The 22,131-nt window shown below is 42.1% G+C and overlaps 1 protein-coding gene across 1 annotated transcript in view; it reads right to left on the reverse strand.

Annotated features, from left to right (window-relative positions):
- TOP6BL (TOP6B like initiator of meiotic double strand breaks) overlaps nt 1-22,131 on the reverse strand; it is a 69,210-nt gene that overhangs the window by 43,953 nt on the left and 3,126 nt on the right. The window contains exon 3 of the mRNA XM_066360000.1: nt 17,021-17,074. Within this exon, the coding sequence (XP_066216097.1) occupies nt 17,021-17,074 (54 nt within the window). The remainder of the gene's footprint in view (nt 1-17,020; nt 17,075-22,131) is intronic.

The raw sequence follows: 22,131 nt of genomic DNA on the forward strand, positions 1-22,131 counted from the left end.
AGCAGAAAAATTCAATAATGAAACGCTTAGGCATTTACCTGAGAGTTCTTTATTAAGGTAATCTTTAACAAAAGAAGCAAATCTTGCTACTCTGATTCATAAATTAACCACTTGGTATATTTACATGTGTTGACTCAACTACCTTTCCACAAGGCATCAGTGAGTAGTGGATCATCACTAACACAGAGAACCTCAAAGTGTACCACCCTTCTTCGTTTCTGTACCCTGGTACTTGTATTACAAAAGGAAAAAACAAATTTCCCATTTTATAAAATGCCATCCCTTATTTTCCCTCTACAGTGGTATTATAAAGGAGAAGTAAACATGAATAAAGATAAATATCTCAGTCTCTGCAAGTTCTACCTTGTAAATGAGGTTGACAATGTTGATATTATATAAAAACCCAACTTTAAAAATGTAATAATAAACTGTATCTCAAAATAATAGCACAACCTTCTCTTAAGTGTTCATACAACATACCTAATAAAGCCTTAACCATCTCAAAAAGTATGGACATTAACAAGATCAAGTTCTAAAGAGGGTAATATTTTTCTTGCCATTAGTTTGTTTTTCAAATATAATTCAGTCACAAAGTCCAGGATAATATGATGGCAAGGTTATGCTACACTGAAGTTTAGTGAACTTGGCACGGAACCTGGATGCTTTGCATTAATCCTCAGTTTTACCACTTACCAACTTTCTGACCTAAGGTGACCCCTTTTTTCCCATGACTCAGTTACCTTTCTGTGAAGTAAGAAAACAACTGTTCCTGAATTCTACTTCTCATTGAAGGAGTAATATAGTGAAGAATGAGGAAAACATGTAGATACATGAGGAAAAGGTTTGTTAATAATGGAATTCTCCAGAAAACTTAGCAATTTAAAATAAAATGTGCAGGGCCCTAGCTGAGTGGTTCAGTTGGTTAGACGATCTTCCCAACATGCCAAGGTTGCAAGTTTGATCCCTGGTCAGGGAACATATAAGAATCAACCGGCCCTGGCCGGTTGGCTCAGCGGTAGAGCGTCGGCCTGGCGTGCAGGGGACCCGGGTTCAATTCCCGGCCAGGGCACATAGGAGAAGCGCCCATTTGCTTCTCCATCCCCCCCCTCCTTCCTCTCTGTCTCTCTCTTCCCCTCCCGCAGCCAAGGCTCCATTGGAGCAAAGATGGCCCGGGCGCTGGGGATGGCTCCTTGGCCTCTGCCCCAGGTGCTAGAGTGGCTCTGGTCGCGGCAGAGCGACGCCCCGACGCCCCGGAGGGGCAGAGCATTGCCCCCCTGGTGGGCAGAGCATCGCCCCTGGTGGGTGTGCCGGGTGGATCCCGGTCGGGCGCATGCGGGAGTCAGTCTGACTGTCTCTCCCCGTTTCCAGCTTCAGAAAAAAAAAGAAAGAAAAGAAAAAAAAAAAAAAGAATCAACCAATGGGCCCTGGCCGGTTTGCTCAGTGGTAGAGCGTCGGCCTGGCGTGCAGAAGTCCCGGGTTCGATTCCCGGCCAGGGCACACAGGAGAAGCGCCCATCTGCTTCTCTACCCCTCCCCCTCTCCTTCCTCTCTGTCTCTCTCTTCCCCTCCCGCAGCCGAGGCTCCATTGGAGCAAGGATGGCCCGGGCGCTGGGGATGGCTCCTTGACCTCTGCCCCAGGCACTAGAGTGGCTCTGGTCGCAACAGAGCGACGCCCCGGAGGGGCAGAGTGTCGCCCCCTGGTGGGCATGCCGGGTGGATCCCGGTCGGGCGCATGCAGGAGTCTGTCTGTCTCTCCCCGTTTCTAGCTTCGGAGAAATACCAAAGATAAATAAATAAATAAATAAATAAATAAATAAATAAATAAAAGAATCAATCTCTCTGTCTCTCTCCCTTCAAGTCAATCAATTAAAAAAACAAAAATAAAAAATGAGGTTATTTGGAGGGAAATCAATTTTAATTGCCTTACTCCATATACCAAAATAAACAAAAAATCAAGTTGACTGACTAGCATTAAACATGAAAAGGTGGCCCTGGCTGGTTGGCTCAGTAGTAGAGCATTGGCCTGGCGTGTAGAAGTCCAGGGTTCAATTTCTGGTCAGGGCACACAGGAGAAGCAACTATCTGCTTCTCAACCCCTCCTCCTCACCTTTCTCTCTCTCTTTCTCTCTCTCTCTCTCTCTGTCTCTCCTCCCCTCCCGCTGCCATGGCTCAAATGGTTCAAGCAATTTGGTCCCGGGTGCTAAGGATGGCTCCATGGCCTCACCTCAGGCACTGAAATAGCCTGGTTGCTGAGCAATGGAGCAGCAGCCCCAGATGGGCAGAACATAACCCTATAGGAGGCTTGCCAGGTGAATCCCAGTTGGGACGCATGTGGGAGTTTGCCTCCCTGCCTCCCGCCTCTCACTTAATAAAAAATATATATATATATGTGAAAAGGTGAAACAATAAAATTAAATAAAAGCCTTCTATGTCAAGAGAAGTCAAGCATATGTTGAAATCTCATCTTCCCATTCAAACACATAAAATGATAAAACAAGTCTTTTAAAATTCTAATAAATACACAATCATGGTAAGAAAAAAGGAAATCAGAAATCTTTATAGACCAGATATGGAGAGATATTCTTCCCTCATCTTCAGGAAGAAAATATGGAGAGAATCCATAATGGTAAGTAAGGACCAAAGATGCACCATATTTGAGGCCTGAACTAAGAAAAATACATGGGGCTACTATTGCAACACCCAAAGGCTTAAGAGCAAGAGTCACACAGGCCACACCTAGGAGGTCTGAGCAAGGGACCAAAACCAAGGCCATAGATGTGATGATGCCTTGGGTTGATACCTGAGGGTTGGTTAAAGCCAAGTGATGCTAGTAGCAGCATCAGTGACGCAGAATTTAAGGAGAAACAGGATATTTGTACACCTTCATAGTATTTTCCCAAAGTATACATTTTTTGTGAGCCAGTGGCTCAACTGGCTCAAGTGTTGGCTCCAGGTGCTGAGGATAGGTCGGTTGGTCCGAGTGTGTCAGCCTCAGGTGCTAAAAATAGTTCAATTAATTCAAGCATTGGCCTCAGACAGGTGGATTCCAGTTCAGGCCCATGCAAGAGTCTCTCTCTCTCTCTATCTCCCCTCCTCTCACTTGGAAAAAAAGTTAAAAAAAAGAACAACAACAAAAAAACAAAACAAAAAAAACTATATATAATTTCATTAACTACTAAGTGGCTAAAACATTTTAAGTAATTGAAATTCCCAATGCTAGAAAAGTACAGAAAGTTGATATCTTCACATAAAATGCTATTGTTACATGATGCAACCTTTTTTTTTTTTTTTCTGAAGCTGGAAACGGGGAGAAACAGTCAGACAGACTCCCACATGCGCCCAACCGGGATCCACCCGGCACGCCCACCAGGGGCAACGCTCTGCCCACCAGGGGGCGATGCTCTGCCCCTCCGGGGCGTCGCTCTGCCGCGACCAGAGCCACTCTAGCGCCTGGGGCAGAGGCCAAGGAGCCATCCCCAGCGCCCGGGCCATCTTTGCTCCAATGGAGCCTTGGCTGCGGGAGGGGAAGAGAGACACAGAGAGGAAGGAGGGGGGGGGGGGAGAAGCAAATGGGCGCTTCTCCTATGTGCCCTGGCCGGGAATCGAGCCCGGGTCCCCCGCACGCCAGGCCGATGCTCTACTGCTGAGCCAACTGGCCAGGGCCTGATGCAACCTTTTTAAAAAGGAATTCCAAGAACCATTAAAATATGCCGACTTTGATCAAGTTAATTCTACTTCACGAAATCAGTCCTAAATTTTTCAATTTAATAAAAACCTATATGCATTAAGATATTTATTCTAGCAACATTAACATTAATTAGCATTATTGAGAACTATGTACTCAATATCAGCTGTGCTCCATGCATTATGCGTATTACCTCATTTAATCCTCAAAACAGCTTTATGAAGCAAGTACTTTCAAAAGGTCAAAAAAACTCGCCTGACCAGGTAGTGGCGCAGTGGATAGAGCATCGGACTGGGATGCAAAAGACTCAGAGACCCCAAGGTCGCCAGCTTGAGCACGGGCTCATCTGGTTTGAGCAAAGCTCACCAGCTTGGACCCAAAGTCGCTGGCTCAAGCAAAGGGTTACTTGGTCCACTGAAGGCCCGCAGTCAAGGCACATATGAGAAAGCAATCAATGAACAACTAAGGTGTCGCATGCGCAACGAAAAACTAATGATTGATACTTCTCATCTCTCTGTTCCTGTCTGTCTGTTCCTGTCTATCCCTCTCTCTGACTCTGTTAATAAAAAAAAATTAATTAAAAAAAAAAAAGGTCAAATAACTCATTCAAGGACATACAGTATGAGTTTCTAACCACTACAATACACTCCTATTAATAACAATGAGGAAAAGGGACAAACCTAAAAGCCTAAAAATGTTAAAATGATTAATTACTGTATGATACATCTTCTATGGACAATTTATCCATTAAAAATAATAACTAGCCTGACCAGGCGGTGGCGCAGTGGGATGCGGAAGACCCAGGTTCGAGACCCCGAGGTCACCAGCTTGAGCGTGGGCTCATCTGGTTTGAGCAAAAATTCACCAGCTTGGACCCAAGGTTGCTGGCTCAAGCAAGGAGTTACTGAATCTGCAGAAGGCCCATGGTCAAGGCACATATGAGAAAGCAATCAATGAACAACTAAGGTGTTGCAATGCGCAACGAAAAACTAATGATTGATGCTTCTCATCTCTCCATTCCTGTCTGTCTGTCCCTGTCTATCCCTCACTCTGACTCTCTGTCTCTAAAAAAATAAAAATAAAATTAATGACTAGAAGACTATGTCATAACATGAAAAATACTTACATGCTAAATTTTAACAAGTAGGACAAAATTGTGTATCTATTGTTATTACAACCACATATTAAAAATATATGGGGGAAACCTGAAAAGAATATAATAAAAGCCAACATTGATTGTGCAAGTAGTTTTTTTATTTTTTCTATTTTCCTAAAATAAGCTATATATATTACTTCTCTAACAAAAAGTTCCACTTAAAAGAACTTCTCTTGCCTGACCAGGCAGTGGCACAGTAGATAAGCATTAGCCTGGAACGCTGAGAACCTAGGTTCAAAACCCAAGGTTGCCATCTTGAGCACGGGGTCATTGGCTTGAGCATAGGATCATAGCATGACCCCATAGTCACTGGCTTAAAGCTCAAGATTGCTGGCTTGAGCCCAAGGTCACTGGCTTGAGCCCAAGGTCACTGACTTGAGCAAGGGTCACTGGCTGGGCTGGAGCCCCCCAGTCAAGGCACGTATAAGAAAGCAATCAATGAACAACTAAAGTAGCCACAACATGAGTTGATGCTTCTTGTCTTTCTCCCTTCCTACCTGTCCCATCAGCAAAGGTGTGGTCACTCAAGTCTCTAACAAAGGAATACACACCTGAGCCTCACACTATCACTGTATCCTAAACAAAAAGGACACAGCTTGAGAATGGACAGAGAAAAATTTGATCATTTTTTCAAGCTTACACCTGCCCTTCACACAACCTCAATAACTCAACCACCAAATGTGATACAGGCTATAGATTTCTTTTACCCTGTGATATAAGAGTGAACTGAGAAGGTGTCAAAGGAAAAGAGAAACTAATATCTGTTCATTCATTGAACAGAAGTAGAGAGATGGTTATCCGAAAAGCTATATAGTAAGCAAACCTCTAGCAAAACAGTATACAGAGGTTGGCAAAAGTAGGTTTACAGTTGTGAGTACACAAAACAGAGTTTATTCTTTTTTTTTTTTTCTTTTTTGTATTTTTCTGAAGTTGGAAACAGGGAGGCAGTCAGACAGACTCCGGCATGCGCCCGACCGGGATCCACCCGGCATGCCCACCAGGGGGCAATGCTCTGCCCATCTGGGGCATCGCTCTGCCAAAATCAGAGCCATTCTAGCGCCTGAGGCAGAGGCCACAGAGCCATCCTCAGCACCCAGGCCATCTTTGCTCCAATGGAGCCTTGGCTGCAGGAGGGGAAGAGACAGAGAGGAAGGAGAAGGGGAGGGGTGGAGAAGCAGATGGGCGCTTCTCCTGTGTGCCCTGGAAGGGGATCGAACCCGGGACTCCCGCATGCCAGGCCGACGCTCTACCACTGAGCCAACCGGCCAGGGCCCAGAGTTTATTCTTGTATTATTATTTATTTATTAATCATTGTATTATTTTTATTATTTTTCTTTTTCTTCTAAGTATACTGTGACATTCTTTTGAGTTAATAAGCTATTGAAATCATAACCTGCATGTCTTTTTCTGTATGATAAACTGTAAACCTACTTTTGCCAACACCTGTATTGTAGCACAGACCCTAATACTATGGAATGGTGGTTAAGACACAGCCTTTAAAGCCAGTCTGTCTAGGTTCATATATCCCACTCAACCACTTACTAGATTTATGACTTTGAAAAGTTACTTAAACTTTTGTGTTTAAAATAAAGTATTTGCTGAGTGTTATCATTACTATAATCAAGAAAATAAGCACAAAAACAAGATACGAAACCCCAAAGAGATAAGGTATACATATTTTAAATCATAAAAGAATAGTACTATAAATAAGTTTACATCAGATAATTTGAAAACTACTATGAAATGTCTAACATGTAACAACAACAGGTGCTCAACAAGTATGTACTGGATAAATGACTGAAAGAGAATAAAGTATACACTTTGTGTGTATGTGTGTGGGTTTGTATTTTTAATGAAATATACATATCCCCAAAATTAACACTGGGAGAAACAGAAAACTTCAACAAAACAAATATCATTAAAGAAAACTAGTTATCAAAAATATTTCCTGTCTGACCAGGCGGTGGCACAGTGGATAGAGTGCCAGACTGGGATGCGGAGGACCCAGGTTCGAGACCCCAAGGTCGCCAGCTTCAGTGCAGACTCATCTGGTTTGAGCAAAGCTCACCAGCTTGGACCCAAGGTCGCTGGCTCGAGCAAGGGGACACTCGGTCTGCTGTAGCCCCGCGGTCAAGGCACATATGAGAAAGCAATCAATGAACAACTAAGATGTTGCAACAAAAAACTGGTGATTGATGCTTCTCATCTCTCTCTCCATTCCTGTCTGTCGTCCCTATCTATCCCTCTCTCTGACTCTCTCTCTAGCTCTGTTAAAAAAAAAAATTCCTTTTCACATTCCCTACCCATAATACCAGGTTCAAATAATTTTTTTACTGGTTAGCTTTACCAAATCTTCAAAGAATAGATACAAAAGTTCCAGAACAGAAAGGGATAAGCCTATCCAACTCATTATATAAAGCTAGTATAGCCTGACCAGGCGGTGGCGCAGTAGATAGAGTGTCGGACTGGGATGCGGAGGACCCAGGTTTGAGACCCCGAGGGTCATCAGCTTGAGCACACGCTCATTGAGTTTGAGCAAGGCTCACCAGCTTGAGCCCAAGGTCGCTGGCTTGAGCAAGGGGTCACTCGGTCTGCTGTAGCCCCTGGTCCAGGCACATATGAGAAATCAATCAATGAACAACTAAGGAACCGCAACGAAGAATTAATGTTTCTCATCTCTCTCCCTTCCTGTCTGTCCCTATCTATCCCTCTCTCTGACTCTGTCTCTGTTAAAAAAAAAAAAAAAAAGATGCATTCACTTTAACTCAACTTTTACAATTTTTTTATTTTTTCTTTATTTTTTACAGAGACAGAGAGAGAGAGTCAGAGAGAGGGATAGATAGGGACAGACAAAGAGGAACAGAGAGAGATGAGAAGCATCAGTCATTAGTTTTTCATTGCAACACCTTAGTTGTTCATTGATTGCTTTCTCATATGTGCCTTGACTGCGGACCTTCAGCAGACCGAGTAACCCTTTGCTCAAGCCAGCTTTTTGCTCAAATCAGATGAGCCGGCGCGCTCAAGCTGGCGACCTCGGGGTCTCAAACCTGGGTCCTCCACGTCCCAGTCCGATGCTCTATCCACTGCGCCACCGCCTGGTCAGGCAAGACCAACACTTTTAAAGTACAAGTCTCTGAACTCTTTTTAACAACGTTGTTATGCTGTTGCTAACCAATAATGAATAAAGTACTTCTAACCATTAATGTGACTTCTGGTGCTGCATGGTTTTGCTGATGGCTTTGTAGTCTGGTTGATATGGGGTGAGGTTAAGTTTCATGCAGGCGTTGAGACTTCCATCCGGTAAACGTGATTGTAGGTTGCTCTTAATGTTCTTTAGATGTGAGAAAGACTGCTCACATGCATATGTAGAGCCAAACATTGTCAGTACAGCAATACTCACATGCTTCAGTGTGTGGTATTTGACAGGCGCATTCCAAGTTTTGACAATCAGCTGGTCCACGGGTTGAAGTTTTTTCATTTCTCCCCATTTGTGTTTGCTCGCCAGCTCTGCTTGCTGTGGTGCAAGTCTTTCCAAATCTTCATTCAGTGACTTGAACTTATTCACCCACATGTCTGAGGCATTCAGGTCAGCAGCTTGTAGCTCAAAATCTCTGACAGAGACACCGGGGATATAACTCAGGTCGGCGCTGTCCACTGCACACTCGTGTGGATGGATGATGAACTTAAAAAGATGAGTGAACTCACGAAATTCTCCAAAGTGCACTTTGAATGACTGCAGGAGATTAGATGTGAAGCCCTCTAGCTGCTGGAGATCAAGATGTTGAGCAGGGTCACTTGCTGTGCATGCATCTTTAAGCTCTCCCAGTTTTTCAAAGTGTAATAAACAACCTGTTTCAATGTTGGTGATGAAGAGTTCCAGCTTGTTTTCAAATGCAAACACTGCTTGTTGAAGGGATAAGACTGTATTTCCAACGCCTTGCATTTTCACATTGAGCTGGTTCAGATGTTCAGTCATGTCTACAAGATAGTAGAACTTCAGGAGCCACTCACTATTAGCTAGCTAACTCAGGATGCTTGACGTTTTTCATTTCAAGAAAAGTCCAGATTTCACTCAGACAAGCCGCAGAATGGCTGAGCACCTTCCCTCTTGACAACCAACGCACATTGCTGTGCAGAAGTAGACCAGGATAAGTATTCCCAACTTCATCCAGCAGTGTTTTAAACTAGTGATCATTTAAAACTCAGGCAACAGGCCCTGGCCAGTTGGCTCAGTGGCAGAGCGTCAGCCTGGAGTGCAGGAGTCCCAGGTTCGATTCCTGGCCAGGGCACACAGGAGAAGCGCCCATCTGCTTCTCCACCCCTCCCCCTCTGCTTCCTCTCTGTCTCTCTCTTCCCCTCCCGCAGCCAAGGCTCCATTGGAGCAAAGTTGGCTGGGGCGCTAGGATGGCTCTGTGGCCTCTGCCTCAGGCGCTAGAATGGCTCTGGATGCAACAGAGCAACGCCCCAGATGGGCAGAGCATCGCCCCCTGGTGGGTATGCCGGGTGGATCCCGGTCGGGCGCATGCGGGAGTCTGTCTGACTGCCTCCTGTTTCCAACTTCAGAAAAATACAAAAAACAAAAAACAAAAAACTCAGGCAACAATAAAGTTGACAACCCGAATGACCAGTGACATCACCTCACCAAGCTTCTCGCCACACATCTGAGCACAAAGCGCTTCCTGATGTAGGATACAGTGAAAACTTAGGATGGGTCTCTTTTCATGTTCACGAAGCGCTACAAATCCTGTTTTTCCCCACCAGGCATGGAGCACCATCAGTACACAATGAAATAAGTTTATCCATCGGTAGATTTTTTTCTTTAGCGAACTCAGTGAAAGACTTGAATAAATCCTCCCTCTTTCATAGGCAAAACAGCAAGACTTTCCTCACATAGTGTGTCACCGACAGCATACCTTGCAATCACACTGAACTGGGATAAATGGCTTATGTCTGTTGACTCATCCAAAGCAAGAGAAAAGAATGGTGCTGCATTTATGTCCTTCACTTGTGTTGCCTCAATCTGATTTGCCATTATTATGGTACGATCATGAACAGTTCTTGCCAACAGAGGCATGTCTTTTATTCATTTGATTATCTTGTCTTTATCCAAAAAGTCATCAAAAAGTTTATTGGCAACATCAAGCATTAATGTTTTGGCATACTCCCCATCTGTGAATGGCTTTCCGTTTCTCACAATTGCTAAAGCACCAGCAAAGCTAGCCGAATTCCAGTCACCTTGTTGGGTCCAAACACAGAGTTGCTGCTGCCTAGCTTGCACTCTGCACAGTAGCTCGACATACTTTCTTCCTGCTGTCCCCCACTGGATATTTCGATGCAAATGTAGTATGGCATGTGTCAAAGTGCCGCTTTATATTTGACCGTTTCATCGATGCAATTTTATCATTGCAAATTAGACACACTGCAGAACCTGCTCTCTCCATAAAGGCGAATTCCTCTGTCCATTCCTGCTGAAAAGTACGATACTCCTCATCTTTTTTTCTTTTAGCCATCTTCTTTGTCAAAAGAGTTTCTGCAATTAGCTAACTGACTACTTGATTAAAAGGAGGGAAGTTTACCTCCTGACCTCACAATGACCCATGTACTTTATACATTATCCAATAAAAATTTGAGGTTGTCCCAGAGGACAGCTGTGATTGGCTCCAGCCACCCGCAACCATGAACATGAGCAATAGGAAATGAATGGATTGTAATACATGAGAATGTTTTATATTTTTAACATTATTATTATTTTTTTTCATTTTTCCGAAGTTGGAAATGCGGAGGCAGTCAGACAGACTCCCGCATGCTCCTGACCGGGATCCACCCGGCATACCCACCAGGGGGCGATGCTCTGCCCATATGGGAGGTCGCTCTGTTGCAACCAGAGCCATTCTAGCACCTGAGGCAGAGGCCATAGAGCCATCCTCAGCACCTGGGCTAACTTTGCTCCAATGGAGCCTTGGCTGCAGGAGGGGAAGAGAGAGACAGAGAGGAAGGAGAGGGGGAGGGGTAGAGAAGCAGATGGGCACTTCTCCTGTGTTCCCTGGCCAGGAATCAAACCCGGGACTCCTGCACACCAGGCCAACGCTCTACCACTGAGCCAACCGGCCAGGGCTTAACATTATTATTTTTTTTTATTAAAGATTTGTCTGTGAGCCAGATGCAGCTATCAAAAGAGCCACAGGTTCCCGGCCTCTGGCCTATATAGAAGATCCAAGAGAATCTACAGATAAACTATCAAAATTAAAAATGAATACCACTGTTTACAACAGCAAAAAACTGTAAGACATTAGAAATAAATAAAACAAAATTCACATCAAATCTTGAACATGTTCTCAATAATGAAGTATGATTAGGTAAACTTAGCAGGGAAAGGAGTATAGAAATTTTAAGGAAGCAAAGAAGATAAGTTCATTTACTTTAACTTATTTTCATCTTCAATTTATCTTCTCTTTATAAAATCTTGATATCTGTTAGGCAAATCTGGCAACAAAAGACTGTTTAGAACATATCAAAAGCTTGAAGATTAAGTGTGGATTTACAGGGTAACCCATGACCTATGAGTCCACAAACTCTTTCCTTACTTCTAAATTTACTATCTAAATCTAGGGTAAGTCTCATTTCCTCATCTCTGAAACAGAAATGGTGATAACACTTAAGTCTGACCTGCCTCTTAAGAATGAATAAGATCATGTCAACAAAATGAGCTCCTGAGGGAAAAAGTGTTAGACACATACTAAGCCTTAGAGTTGTTGATCTTGTAAGATATAAAATTATAGCCTGACCAGGTGGTGGCACAGTGGATAGAGCGTCGGACTGGGATGCAGAAGGACCCAGGTTCGAGACCCTGAAGTCGCCAGCTTGAGCGCGGGCTCATCTGGCTTGAGCAAAGAGCTCACCAGCTTGGACCCAGGCCCCTGGCTCCAGCAGGGGGTTACTCGGTCTGCTGAAGGCCCGCGGTCAAGGCACATGTGAGAAAGCAATCAATGAACAACTAAGAAGTCGCAACGCGCAATGAGAAACTGATGATTGATGCTTCTCATCTCTCTCCGTTCCTGTCTGTCTGTCCCTGTCTATCTCTGCCTCTGTTAAAAAAAAAGATATAAAATTATAACATTTTCAAAATAAAATAAAATTATAATAAAAATTTTAATCTTTGAATATAAAAAATTTCAGATTTAAAAATTAAAGAAGTCAGACATCCAAGAATTCACCATTGTACGCAAGCCTAAATCCATCAATCTCTCTAACGTATGAAAAGCAACCTCCTCATTTTCTTTACCAAAAAATTAAGACAATAAAACTAAACTATTTTTAAAAAAAAGTCTCTGTAATGACAAAAAGGTGAAGTATAAAAAAAAAACCCCAAAACTGAACTATCATAACCATATATCAACAGCAAAGCTATCTCTCCTACTTTTAAGCACTGGTATTCTTATATAGTGTTTTGATTTTTATTTATTTATTTATTTATTTTTTGTATTTTTCTGAAGCTGGAAACGGGGAGGCAGTCAGACAGACTCCCACATGCGCCCGACCAGGATCCACCCGGCAGCCCACCAGGGGGCGACGCTCTGCCCACCAGGTGGCGATGCTCTGCCCCTCTGGGGCGTCGCTCTGTAGCCACTCTAGCACCTGGGGCAGAGGCCAAGGAGCCATCCCCAGCGCCCGAGCCATCCTTGCTCCAATGGAGCCTCGCTGCGGGAGGGGAAGAGAGAGACAGAGAGGAAGGAGAGAGGGAGGGGTGGAGAAGCAGATGGCACTTCTCCTGTGTGCCCTGGCCGGGAATCGAACCCAGGACTCCCGCACGCCAGGCCGACACTCTACCACTGAGCCAACCGGCCAGGGCATGTGTTTTGAATATTTAAAAAGGCTATACATTTTCTCGGTTTCAATAAACATTTGAACATATTTTGAAATAAATGTTAAACCGTATTTTACTAGAGTTGAATTATGCCCATAAACATGGGAATGAGATATTTAAAAAGATAAAATATAAATCAAAATAGGCCCTGGCCGGTTTGCTCAATGGATAGAGAGAGCATCAGCCTGGCATGCATATGTCTTGGGTTCAATCCCCAGTCAGGGCACATGTAAGAAGTGACCATATGCTTCTCTTCCCTGCCCTCTCCCCCTTCTCTCTCTTTTTCCCACCTGCAGCTAGTGGCTCCATCGGTTCAAGCATCAGCCCTAAGCAATGAGGATAGCTCGGCTGATTCAAGCACTGCCCCCCCCCAAAAAAAAGCACTGGCCCCAGATGAGGTTTGCCTGGTGGATCTTGGTCAGGGTGCATGCGGGAGTCTACCTCCCTATCTCTCACTCAAAAAAATTTAAATGGCCCTGGCTGGTTAGCTCAGTGGTAGAGCGTTGACCTGGTGTGCAGGAGTCCCGGGTTCAATTCCTGGCCAGGGCACACAGGAGAAGCGCCCATCTGCTTCTCCACCCCTCCCCCTCTCCTTCCTCTCTGTCTCTCTCTTCCCCTCCCGCAGCCAAGGCTCCATTGGAGCAAAGTTGGCCCGGGTGCTGAGGATGGATCCATGGCCTCTGCCTCAGGTGCTACAATGGCTATGGTTGCAATAGAGCGATGCCCCAGATGGGCAGAGCATTGCCCCCTGGTGGGCATGCCGGGTGGATCCCAGTCGGGTGCATGGGGAGTCTGTCTGACTGCCTCCCCATTTCCAGCTTCAGAAAAATACAAAATATATATATATATATAAATATATATATCTACCATATATATCTATATCTATCTACCTATAGATAGATATATATGTATATGTATGTATATGTATAAAGAGGCAAGAAAGAAACAGCAAACTAGAGACCTATAAGTATACTTTTTTCATATTCTCCCATTTCATCATTCTCTTCTATCCTTTCTTCTTTTCTTCACTAGGGTAAGCACATGATAGGAAATAGCTTCTAGACCTGGGCAAGAAGGATAAACTAAAACCATCATGTTTCATCAAATAGATATTTATCATAAAAGTGATTCTACATAAATGGATAAACATATAAACAAATTAATATATAAATAGATTTCTACATAAATGGACAAGTATGTGATGCAGAATAGTATCTATATTGATATAAAGTAATGAGAATTTTTTTTTTAATTTTTATTTTATTTATTCATTTTAGAGAGGAGAGAGAGAGGGAGAGAGACAGGGGGGAGGAGCTGGAAGCATCAACTCCCATATGTGCCTTGACCAGGCAAGCCCAGGGTTTCGAACCGGCGACCTCAGCATTTCCAGGTCGACGCTTTATCCACTGCGCCACCACAGGTCAGGCCTAAAGTAATGAGAATTTGTAAACACAAGAATTTATCTATCTCAACGGACATCATCTTTCAACGTATAGAAGATTATTCTCAATTAGAATAATCTTTTATTAGTCAATTACAGAGGATCTCAAATCTGGTCTGAGGTATTTTATTCTAAAAACCAATCAGGAGAAACATAAAAAAGCAGAATTAACAAAAATTCAATTAGATTAACGGAGGAAAGAAAATGGAGAAGCAAAAAAAAAGAAAAATCCCTAAAAACTTTAAGCCTGGAGAATTATGAGAATGCTAGTATCACTGAAAGGAATGGAGATATTACACAGCAAGCTAGCTCTCAAGAAAATAAACCCCTCCTCCCTCCTGGCCTGTGGTGGCGCAGTGGACTAGATCATTGACCTGGAATGCTGAGGCTGCCTGTTCCAAAGCCTGGACTAGCCCAGCCCAGGAACATACGACCAGCAACCAATGAACAACTGAAGTGAAGCAACTATGAGTTGATACTTCTCACTGCCCCTGTCCTCTCTCTGTAAAACCAATAAATAAAATAAGTGAATAAAAGAATCCAGGATATAGACAGCTGGAAAGTAGATTTCAAGGGCCAAAATAATTTCAAAGGCAAAGGGAGATATACCTGATGGCCCTTAATTTAACAAGCAAGCACCTTTAAATCCCAATGTTTAAAGATTACTTAAAAAAAAAATTTCAAAAGGTAGAATCGTTTCCCATATGTTTGTCTTTAAAGTCAGTTATCTTGTGAGTTGCAAAAATAGTTTCTTCTTTATCTTTTATATTACCAAGATAAAAGAAGGTACTTTGATTTATGCAATAGCTGAGTTGCTAAATATTTGTGTATAAATTAAATTTTGAATTGGTTACATTTTAAAAAGTACCAAGAAACGTTACCATTTAAAAAAATCAACGGTAATACACTTCATAACATCTATTTTACAACATTATACCTTTCTAATGTAGCTTTTTATGTTTCCATATTTTTGTTTCCATATTTAATATATGGCATATGTTCTTAAAGCAATGACAAATGCAAATTAAAAAAAACACTACAATTTTCTTATGTTCTAGATTTAGTTGGGGAAAATTTCTTTTAAAAGGTGAAAGATTTATACAATCTGAAGAGAAACCAGAGTATTAGGGAAAGTTTCTTTTAAAAATTATTCTGTAAAAAAAAAAATTATTTTGTAAAATGTGTAAATTAACCACTCATCAGGAAAAGGTAGGCACATTGGATAATATTTATAACCCATACAACCACAGTAGATTAAAATGAAAGCACAACAGTTCTCAGATCAGTTCAGTCTCCTCAAAATAAATGTCCTTCTCTTTTTTTCAAAGGAAAGAACTTCTAAAACCAAAGTCACTAAAAACTCCTAAATTATAGCAATTTCGGCATGTTGAAAACAGTATTTATACTAGCCAAAATAGTTTACAGCAAAAGCATTCTCCATACATTATTTCTTTGAGGTAGATGGAAACAAATATTTTACTAAAAATGTTATTTTACATCTGGGTAAATTTTTCCTGAGGTTGCATCAAGAGTATTCACAGACACTAGCTCAGTTGCTTAGAGCATGAGCATCATTCTGATACACTAAGGTTGTGGGTTCAAACCTGGGTCAGGGCACATAAGAATCAATGTGCCTGTCCATGCCTGCAGCTATACAATTTTATAGACCACCTTTCAGTAGGCTTGCCAGATAAAATATTACATGGAACATGCTCATACCAAAAAACAGTCGGCCCTGGCTGGCTGGCTCAGTGGTAGAGCATCGGTTTGGTGTGCAGGAGTCCTGGGTTCGATTCCTGGCCAGGGCACACAGGAGAAGCGCCCATCTGCTTCTCCACCCCTCCCCCTCTCCTTCCTCTCTGTCTCTCTCTTCCCCTCCCGCAGCCAAGGCTCCATTGGAGCAAAGTTTGCCTGGGCGCTGAGGATGGCTCTGTGGCCTCTGCCTCAGGCACTAGAATGGCTCTGATTGCGGTGGAGCGACACCCCAGATGGGCAGAGCATCGCCCCCTGGTGGGCATGCCAGGTGGATCCCAGTCGGGCGCATGCCGGAGTCTGTCTGACTGCCTCCCCATATCCAACCTAATAAAAATACATACATACATAGATACATACATACATAAATAAATAAATAAATAGTCATGACATGGCCAAGTAGCTCAGTTGCTTAGAGCATGAGCATCATTCTGATACACTAAGGTTGTGGGTTCAAACCCGGGTCAGGGCACATAAGAATCAACCAATGAATGCACAAATAAGTAAAATAACAAATCGATGTTTCTCTCTCTCTTGCTTCCCGCCCCTCCTCTCTCTTTAAAATCAATAAATTTAAAAAAGAACTTGTAAGCCGTGGCCGGTTGACTCAGTGGTAGTGTCTGCCTGGCATGTGGAAGTCCCGGGTTCAGTTCCCAGCCAAGACACACAGGAGAAGCGCCCATCTGCTTCTCCACCCCTGCCCCTCTCCTTCCTCTCTCTCTCTTCCCCTCCCGCAGCCAAGGCTCCATTGGAGCAAAGTTGGCCTGGGCGCTGAGGATGGCTCGTTGGCCTCTGCCCCAGGCACTAGAATGGCTCTGGATGGAACAGAGCGATGCCCCAGATGGGCAGAGCATCGCCCCCTGGTGGGCATGTCGGGGGGGATCCAGGTCGGGCGCATGTGGGAGTCTGTCTGACTGCCTCTCCATTTCCAGCTTCAGAAAAATACAAAAAAAAAAAAAGAACTTTTAAAACAATTCAGAGGTTGAAATTCAAATTTAAGTTAGCATTCTGTCTTTTTATTTGCTAAATCTGACAACCTTACCTTTCAGTATAAATCTGTTTCAGAAAATAAACTCATTGCCCGGAAGAGATTCAGTCTCGTGGAAACTGTGTAAAACTTTACCTTTTAGAAACTTCTTGCAGACCAAACCACCATAAATGCTTCCTGCAGAATCAACTGTAAAAAAAAAAAAAAGTAGTAAGAATACAAGAAAATATCACAAATGAAATAATTAAATGGACTTAAAGAATCAAATGGGAACCTGAAAATACCAGATAGACACAGCATAAAAAAGGTGGCCAATACGAATAAGTTCAGTAAAAATGAAAGCTCCAAAGAAAAATTATGAGGTCATAATGACTGTTTGGGGGCAGTATAACTTCTTGGAGATGAAATAATAAGTCTTTTCACCTATACTCAACACTAGGATTGCCTCTTTGGATATTACTATTCCTGGTTGAAAAGGATTCTAGAAAGACTGTAAACTGTAGCAAGTAACCAGAGTACACCATGCCAATAACCCATATTTCAGTATGAGTCATAATTTTGGACCTCCTGTTAATCAATTTACTTAGGTAGAAAATACTTTATTAGATATCAGGTAAGAATTCTCTGTACCCAGAGTTTTAAATCTGAACATTAGAGCATTTTTACAGCAATAATTCTTCAGGGAAGAGGGTGAGGGAAAAGGCCAATACCAAAGAAGAGGGAGGGAAAAACACATGAAAAGAAAAAAAGAACTACATGGAGGTTTCTGTCCAAATTGGATATGCCCTTCCCCTGAGGAATGTGACCCACCAGTTAAGAATCTAAGAATCACTGCCATAGAAACCCACTGCCATAGAAACCCATCACTGTCCCTCAAAAAATGTGTATTCAAGAAGAGAAATAAGGTTGTGAATCACTGAACCAGAGTGAGAAGCAACACCATTCTCTAAAGTTGTGCTGTCCAATACACTAGCCACTAATTCTATGTGGCTATTTAAATTTAGCTAAATTAAATGAAAAATTCTGTTCCTCAATCACACTAGATAGCCTTAATTCAAGTGTTCAAAAGCCGAGTGTGGCTACTGTACTGAATAGCACAGATATAGAACATTTCCATCATTACATAAATTTCTATTAGATAAGCAATGCCTTAGATCTCTAGATTTTGAATGATCTGGAAAAACTGTATATACTTCAAAAGGCACGAGTCCAAGTAGCATAGAACATTTAATAAAAGACAATCATCTTTTTTTCTTAGTGTTCTTCACAGGCATAAGGAGAATGGGTCATTGGGACAGCGACGGCAGGTTGTAGCAGGCCTATACTAGTGATCAGTGAGGAGTTAGAACAGGGGTCGGGAGCCTTTTTGGCTGAGAGAGCCATGAACTCCACATATTTTAAAATGTAATTCCTGAGAGCCATACAACGACCCATGTACTTTACGCATTATCCAATAAAAATTTGGTGTTGTGATGCCTGACCAGGCAGTGGCGCAGTGGATAGAGCGTCAGACTGGGATGCGGAAGAACCCAGGTTTGAGACCCCGAGGTCGCCAGCTTGAGTGCAGGCTCATCTAGTTTGAGCAAAAGCTCACCAGCTTGGATCCAAGGTCGCTGGCTGGAGCAAGGGGTTACTCGGTCTGCTGAAGGCCCACGGTCAAGGCACATATGAGAAAGCAATCAATGAACAACTAAGGTGTCGCAATGCACAACAAAAAACTAATGAATGATGCTTCTCATCTCTCCCTGTTCCTGTCTGGTTTGTCCCTTTCTATCCCTCTCTCTGACTCTCTCTCTCTGTCTCTGTTAAAAAAAAAAAATTGTTGTTGTCCCAGAGGACAGCTGTGATTGGCTCCAGCCACCTACAACCATGAACATGAGTGGTAGGAAATGAATGGATTGGAATACATGAGAATGTTTTATATTTTTCTTTTTTTTTTTTACAGAGACAGAGAGAGAGAGTCAGAGAGAGGGACAGACAGGGACAGACAGACAGGAATGGAGAGAGATGAGAAGCATCAATCATTAGATTTTCGTTGTGACACCTTAGTTGTTCATTGATTGCTTTCTCACATGTGCCTTGACCATGGGCCTTCAGCAGACCGAGTAAACCCTTGCTCGAGCCAGTGACCTTGGGTCCAAGCTGGTGAGTTTTACTCAAGCCAGATGAGCCCGCGCTCAAGCTGGTGACCTTGGGATCTCGAACCTGGGTCCTCTGCATCCTAGTCCAACACTCTATTCACTGTGCCACCACCTGGTCAGGCCATGTTTTATATTTTTAACGTTATTTTTTTTATTAAAGATTTGTCTGCAAGCCAAATGCGAGCCATAGGTTCCCAACCCCTGAGTTAGAACATTAACAGAAAAAATAACAAAACTTTAATGTCTTGCAGTTTGACCATGATATTTCTCAACTGCATATGTCATACTGTCTCTTCTAACACTTGTTCTTAGTTTTAACAGGTATCATGTCAACAATTGTTGAAAGTGGGTCATTTTGGTGCATGTGCTCAAGGAAGGCAAATCTTCATACACCCCATCCAGCCCCCAACGTTCCACTACACTTCTATTTCTGTACTCAAGTGCTAGCCTTCAAATACAAAGATGACTCTAGAGACTAATTTGTAGAACACATTTTAAAAGTAATAGAGCATTGCCCAAAATTCCCCAAAAGATCATAGAACAAATGACCTTTAAAAAAATTATTTAAGAGCTATAAGGTCAAATATGTTTGGGAAAAGCTATATATAGCTCATTTTGAATAATTCACACTCCACACTAGCATATTAAAGGTTCTGAGAAGATCGAAAGCAAGGAAACTTTAGATTCCACTTAGTAAAGTATATGATTGGCTAACCACTATGCTATACACCTTAAACTAATACAAAATAATGTTGAATGTAAACTGTAATTGAAAAACAATGAAATTCACTCATTTTAACCAGCATTCCCCTAATGTAGATAACTACATAACTCCGTTCTCATAACTCATATAAACAGCCTATAGCACACACATTGTGAGAAACTCTACAACAAATAATACTTGTTAAAGCCTTCAACAATTACTGATGGAAAGAAACCATATGGTCATTTCTCAGCTTCTCATGAATGGATCACTCCATTAATAAAATGTTCTGGTTTGTTGTGAATTGAATTTTGCACCTCTACAAGAGATTTTGAAGAACTAAGCCCCAGTATTCATGAATATGACCTTATTTGAAAGTAGGGTCTTTGTGGATGTTATCAAGATGAAGTCATATGGGATTAGGGTGACCCTAAATCCCAGTGTTATCCTTATAAGAAGGCCACGTGAAGACAGAGACACAGATTAAAATAGGGGAGAATATCACGTGAAGACAGAGGCAGAGGCTGGAGTGATAATCATCTACAAACCAAGAAACACCAAGGGTCTGCCAGAAGTTAGGAGAGAAGCATGGAATAGATTTCTCCCTTAGAGCCTCCAGAAGGAACCAAACCTGCCGATACCTTGATTTGGACTTCTAACCTCTGTAACTGTGAAAGGATAAACTTTTGTTTTAAGACACCAAGTATGTGGTACGTTACAGCAGTCCTCAGTAAGTAATACATGGTTCTTCATCATCAAGGATTTCAAACCAAACATACTACATCATACTTTCAGGTAAAGATGGCAGACTGAACATACACATATCTTTTACTCCCTCCTGAAATCTGAATTTAAAAAAATTAAAAGAAATAAATGTAAGGATAGAGAATAAGACATAAAGATGATTGTAATAAAATGCTAGAAACTGAAAAGAACTAGTGGGAAAGGATTTAGGAGATCTGACAAATTGAGATATAAGCCAGAAAATGAAAAGGCCAAAACACAATCCAAAGTATACAACAAAATCCCCAAAGACTCAGGAATGGCAGTATCAGGAACCTCTGGAAGTTAGATTGGGGTGGGAGCTAAAATAAAAGTTGGTTGGGGAAAAAATAAATAAATTTAGGAAGTAGATCTTTAGACTCCCTCCTCCATTCAGCAATCTAGAGACTGGCCCTCCCCAACCTTTGTGGTTCAGGGAGGTTAAAAGTTATTCCTTAAAAAGGTAGAACATGGGTCTCTGGACTGAGAACCAAAGTTGAGCTAAAAAAGAATGGACTGAGAGAACATAAACAGTGAATGCTGAGATATCCAATACCCCTTTTACTCTTCAATCCCAGAATGCTGGCAATCCAGCTTTCTATCTACCTGGTGAGACTATGACCATATGAATAAAAAAATCTAGAATATATATTGAATGTTATTTAGTAATTATCACAAAGGATGAGATTACCACAAAATCTCACTTTCCATAATCTCTCTTTCTGTAATGTTGGAATGTTTTATGAGAAGCATATGTCATCTTTCCTCCTACCAAAAAAATATAAAAATAATTACAGAAATATCAGAGACAATAAAGAGGAAAGAAATGCCATTTAAGAAACCCATTAAGGCTCAAAATGCCTGTGGAACTGGATTTCTTGCCAAAAGCTACTGTGGCTCAAGTTCTTTGCTCTGAGTGAAATCAATTTTGCTACCTTGGCAACAGTTTACAGGATAGAATCGATGCATAATCTAATACAATCATATATAGGCCAACATTGCCCTAGCCACATAGCTAATCATCTCTCTCATGAATGGTGGGAACTCAATCAGAGTGGAGTTCATGTAAAGTAGAAGCAAACCAACCTATCATACCTCTCTTGAGAATGTCTATTGCTAAATACACAAAAAAGACGACAGGTAATTCCCGTTCAGGTAAGAAAATGTCGTGTAAAGCCTAAAGTACTACGCAATCTCAACTGGGACTCAGGATGACTTTTCTAAGGCTGATGGGACAACTTCATTCCAAATTAACCTTCAATAAATCTACACACACACACACTAAAGACCTAGACAAACTAAAAGTTATCACTTCACAAGTGCAAGAAAATTAGTTTCAGAACCACTCTGCATCAGCTTCTCTCAAAAGTTTAGGCAAAAAATGACAAAAGAATAAGAGCCAAATGGAAGAGAAGTATTTTTCAAATAACTGCAAATTAGGATTATCAGAATATGTAATATATATATTTATATTTTTTTTTTCATTTAGTTGTTCATTGATTGCTTCTCATATGTGCCTTGATGGCGGCCAGGGGCGGGGGGGGGGGGTAAAGCCTCCAGATAAACCAGTGACCTCTTGCTCAAGACAGAGACCTTGGGCTTCAAGCCAGCGACCTTTGTGCTCAAGCCAATGACCATGG

Source organism: Saccopteryx leptura, chromosome 1, assembly GCF_036850995.1.
Source record: "Saccopteryx leptura isolate mSacLep1 chromosome 1, mSacLep1_pri_phased_curated, whole genome shotgun sequence".
NCBI lineage: Eukaryota > Metazoa > Chordata > Mammalia > Chiroptera > Emballonuridae > Saccopteryx > Saccopteryx leptura.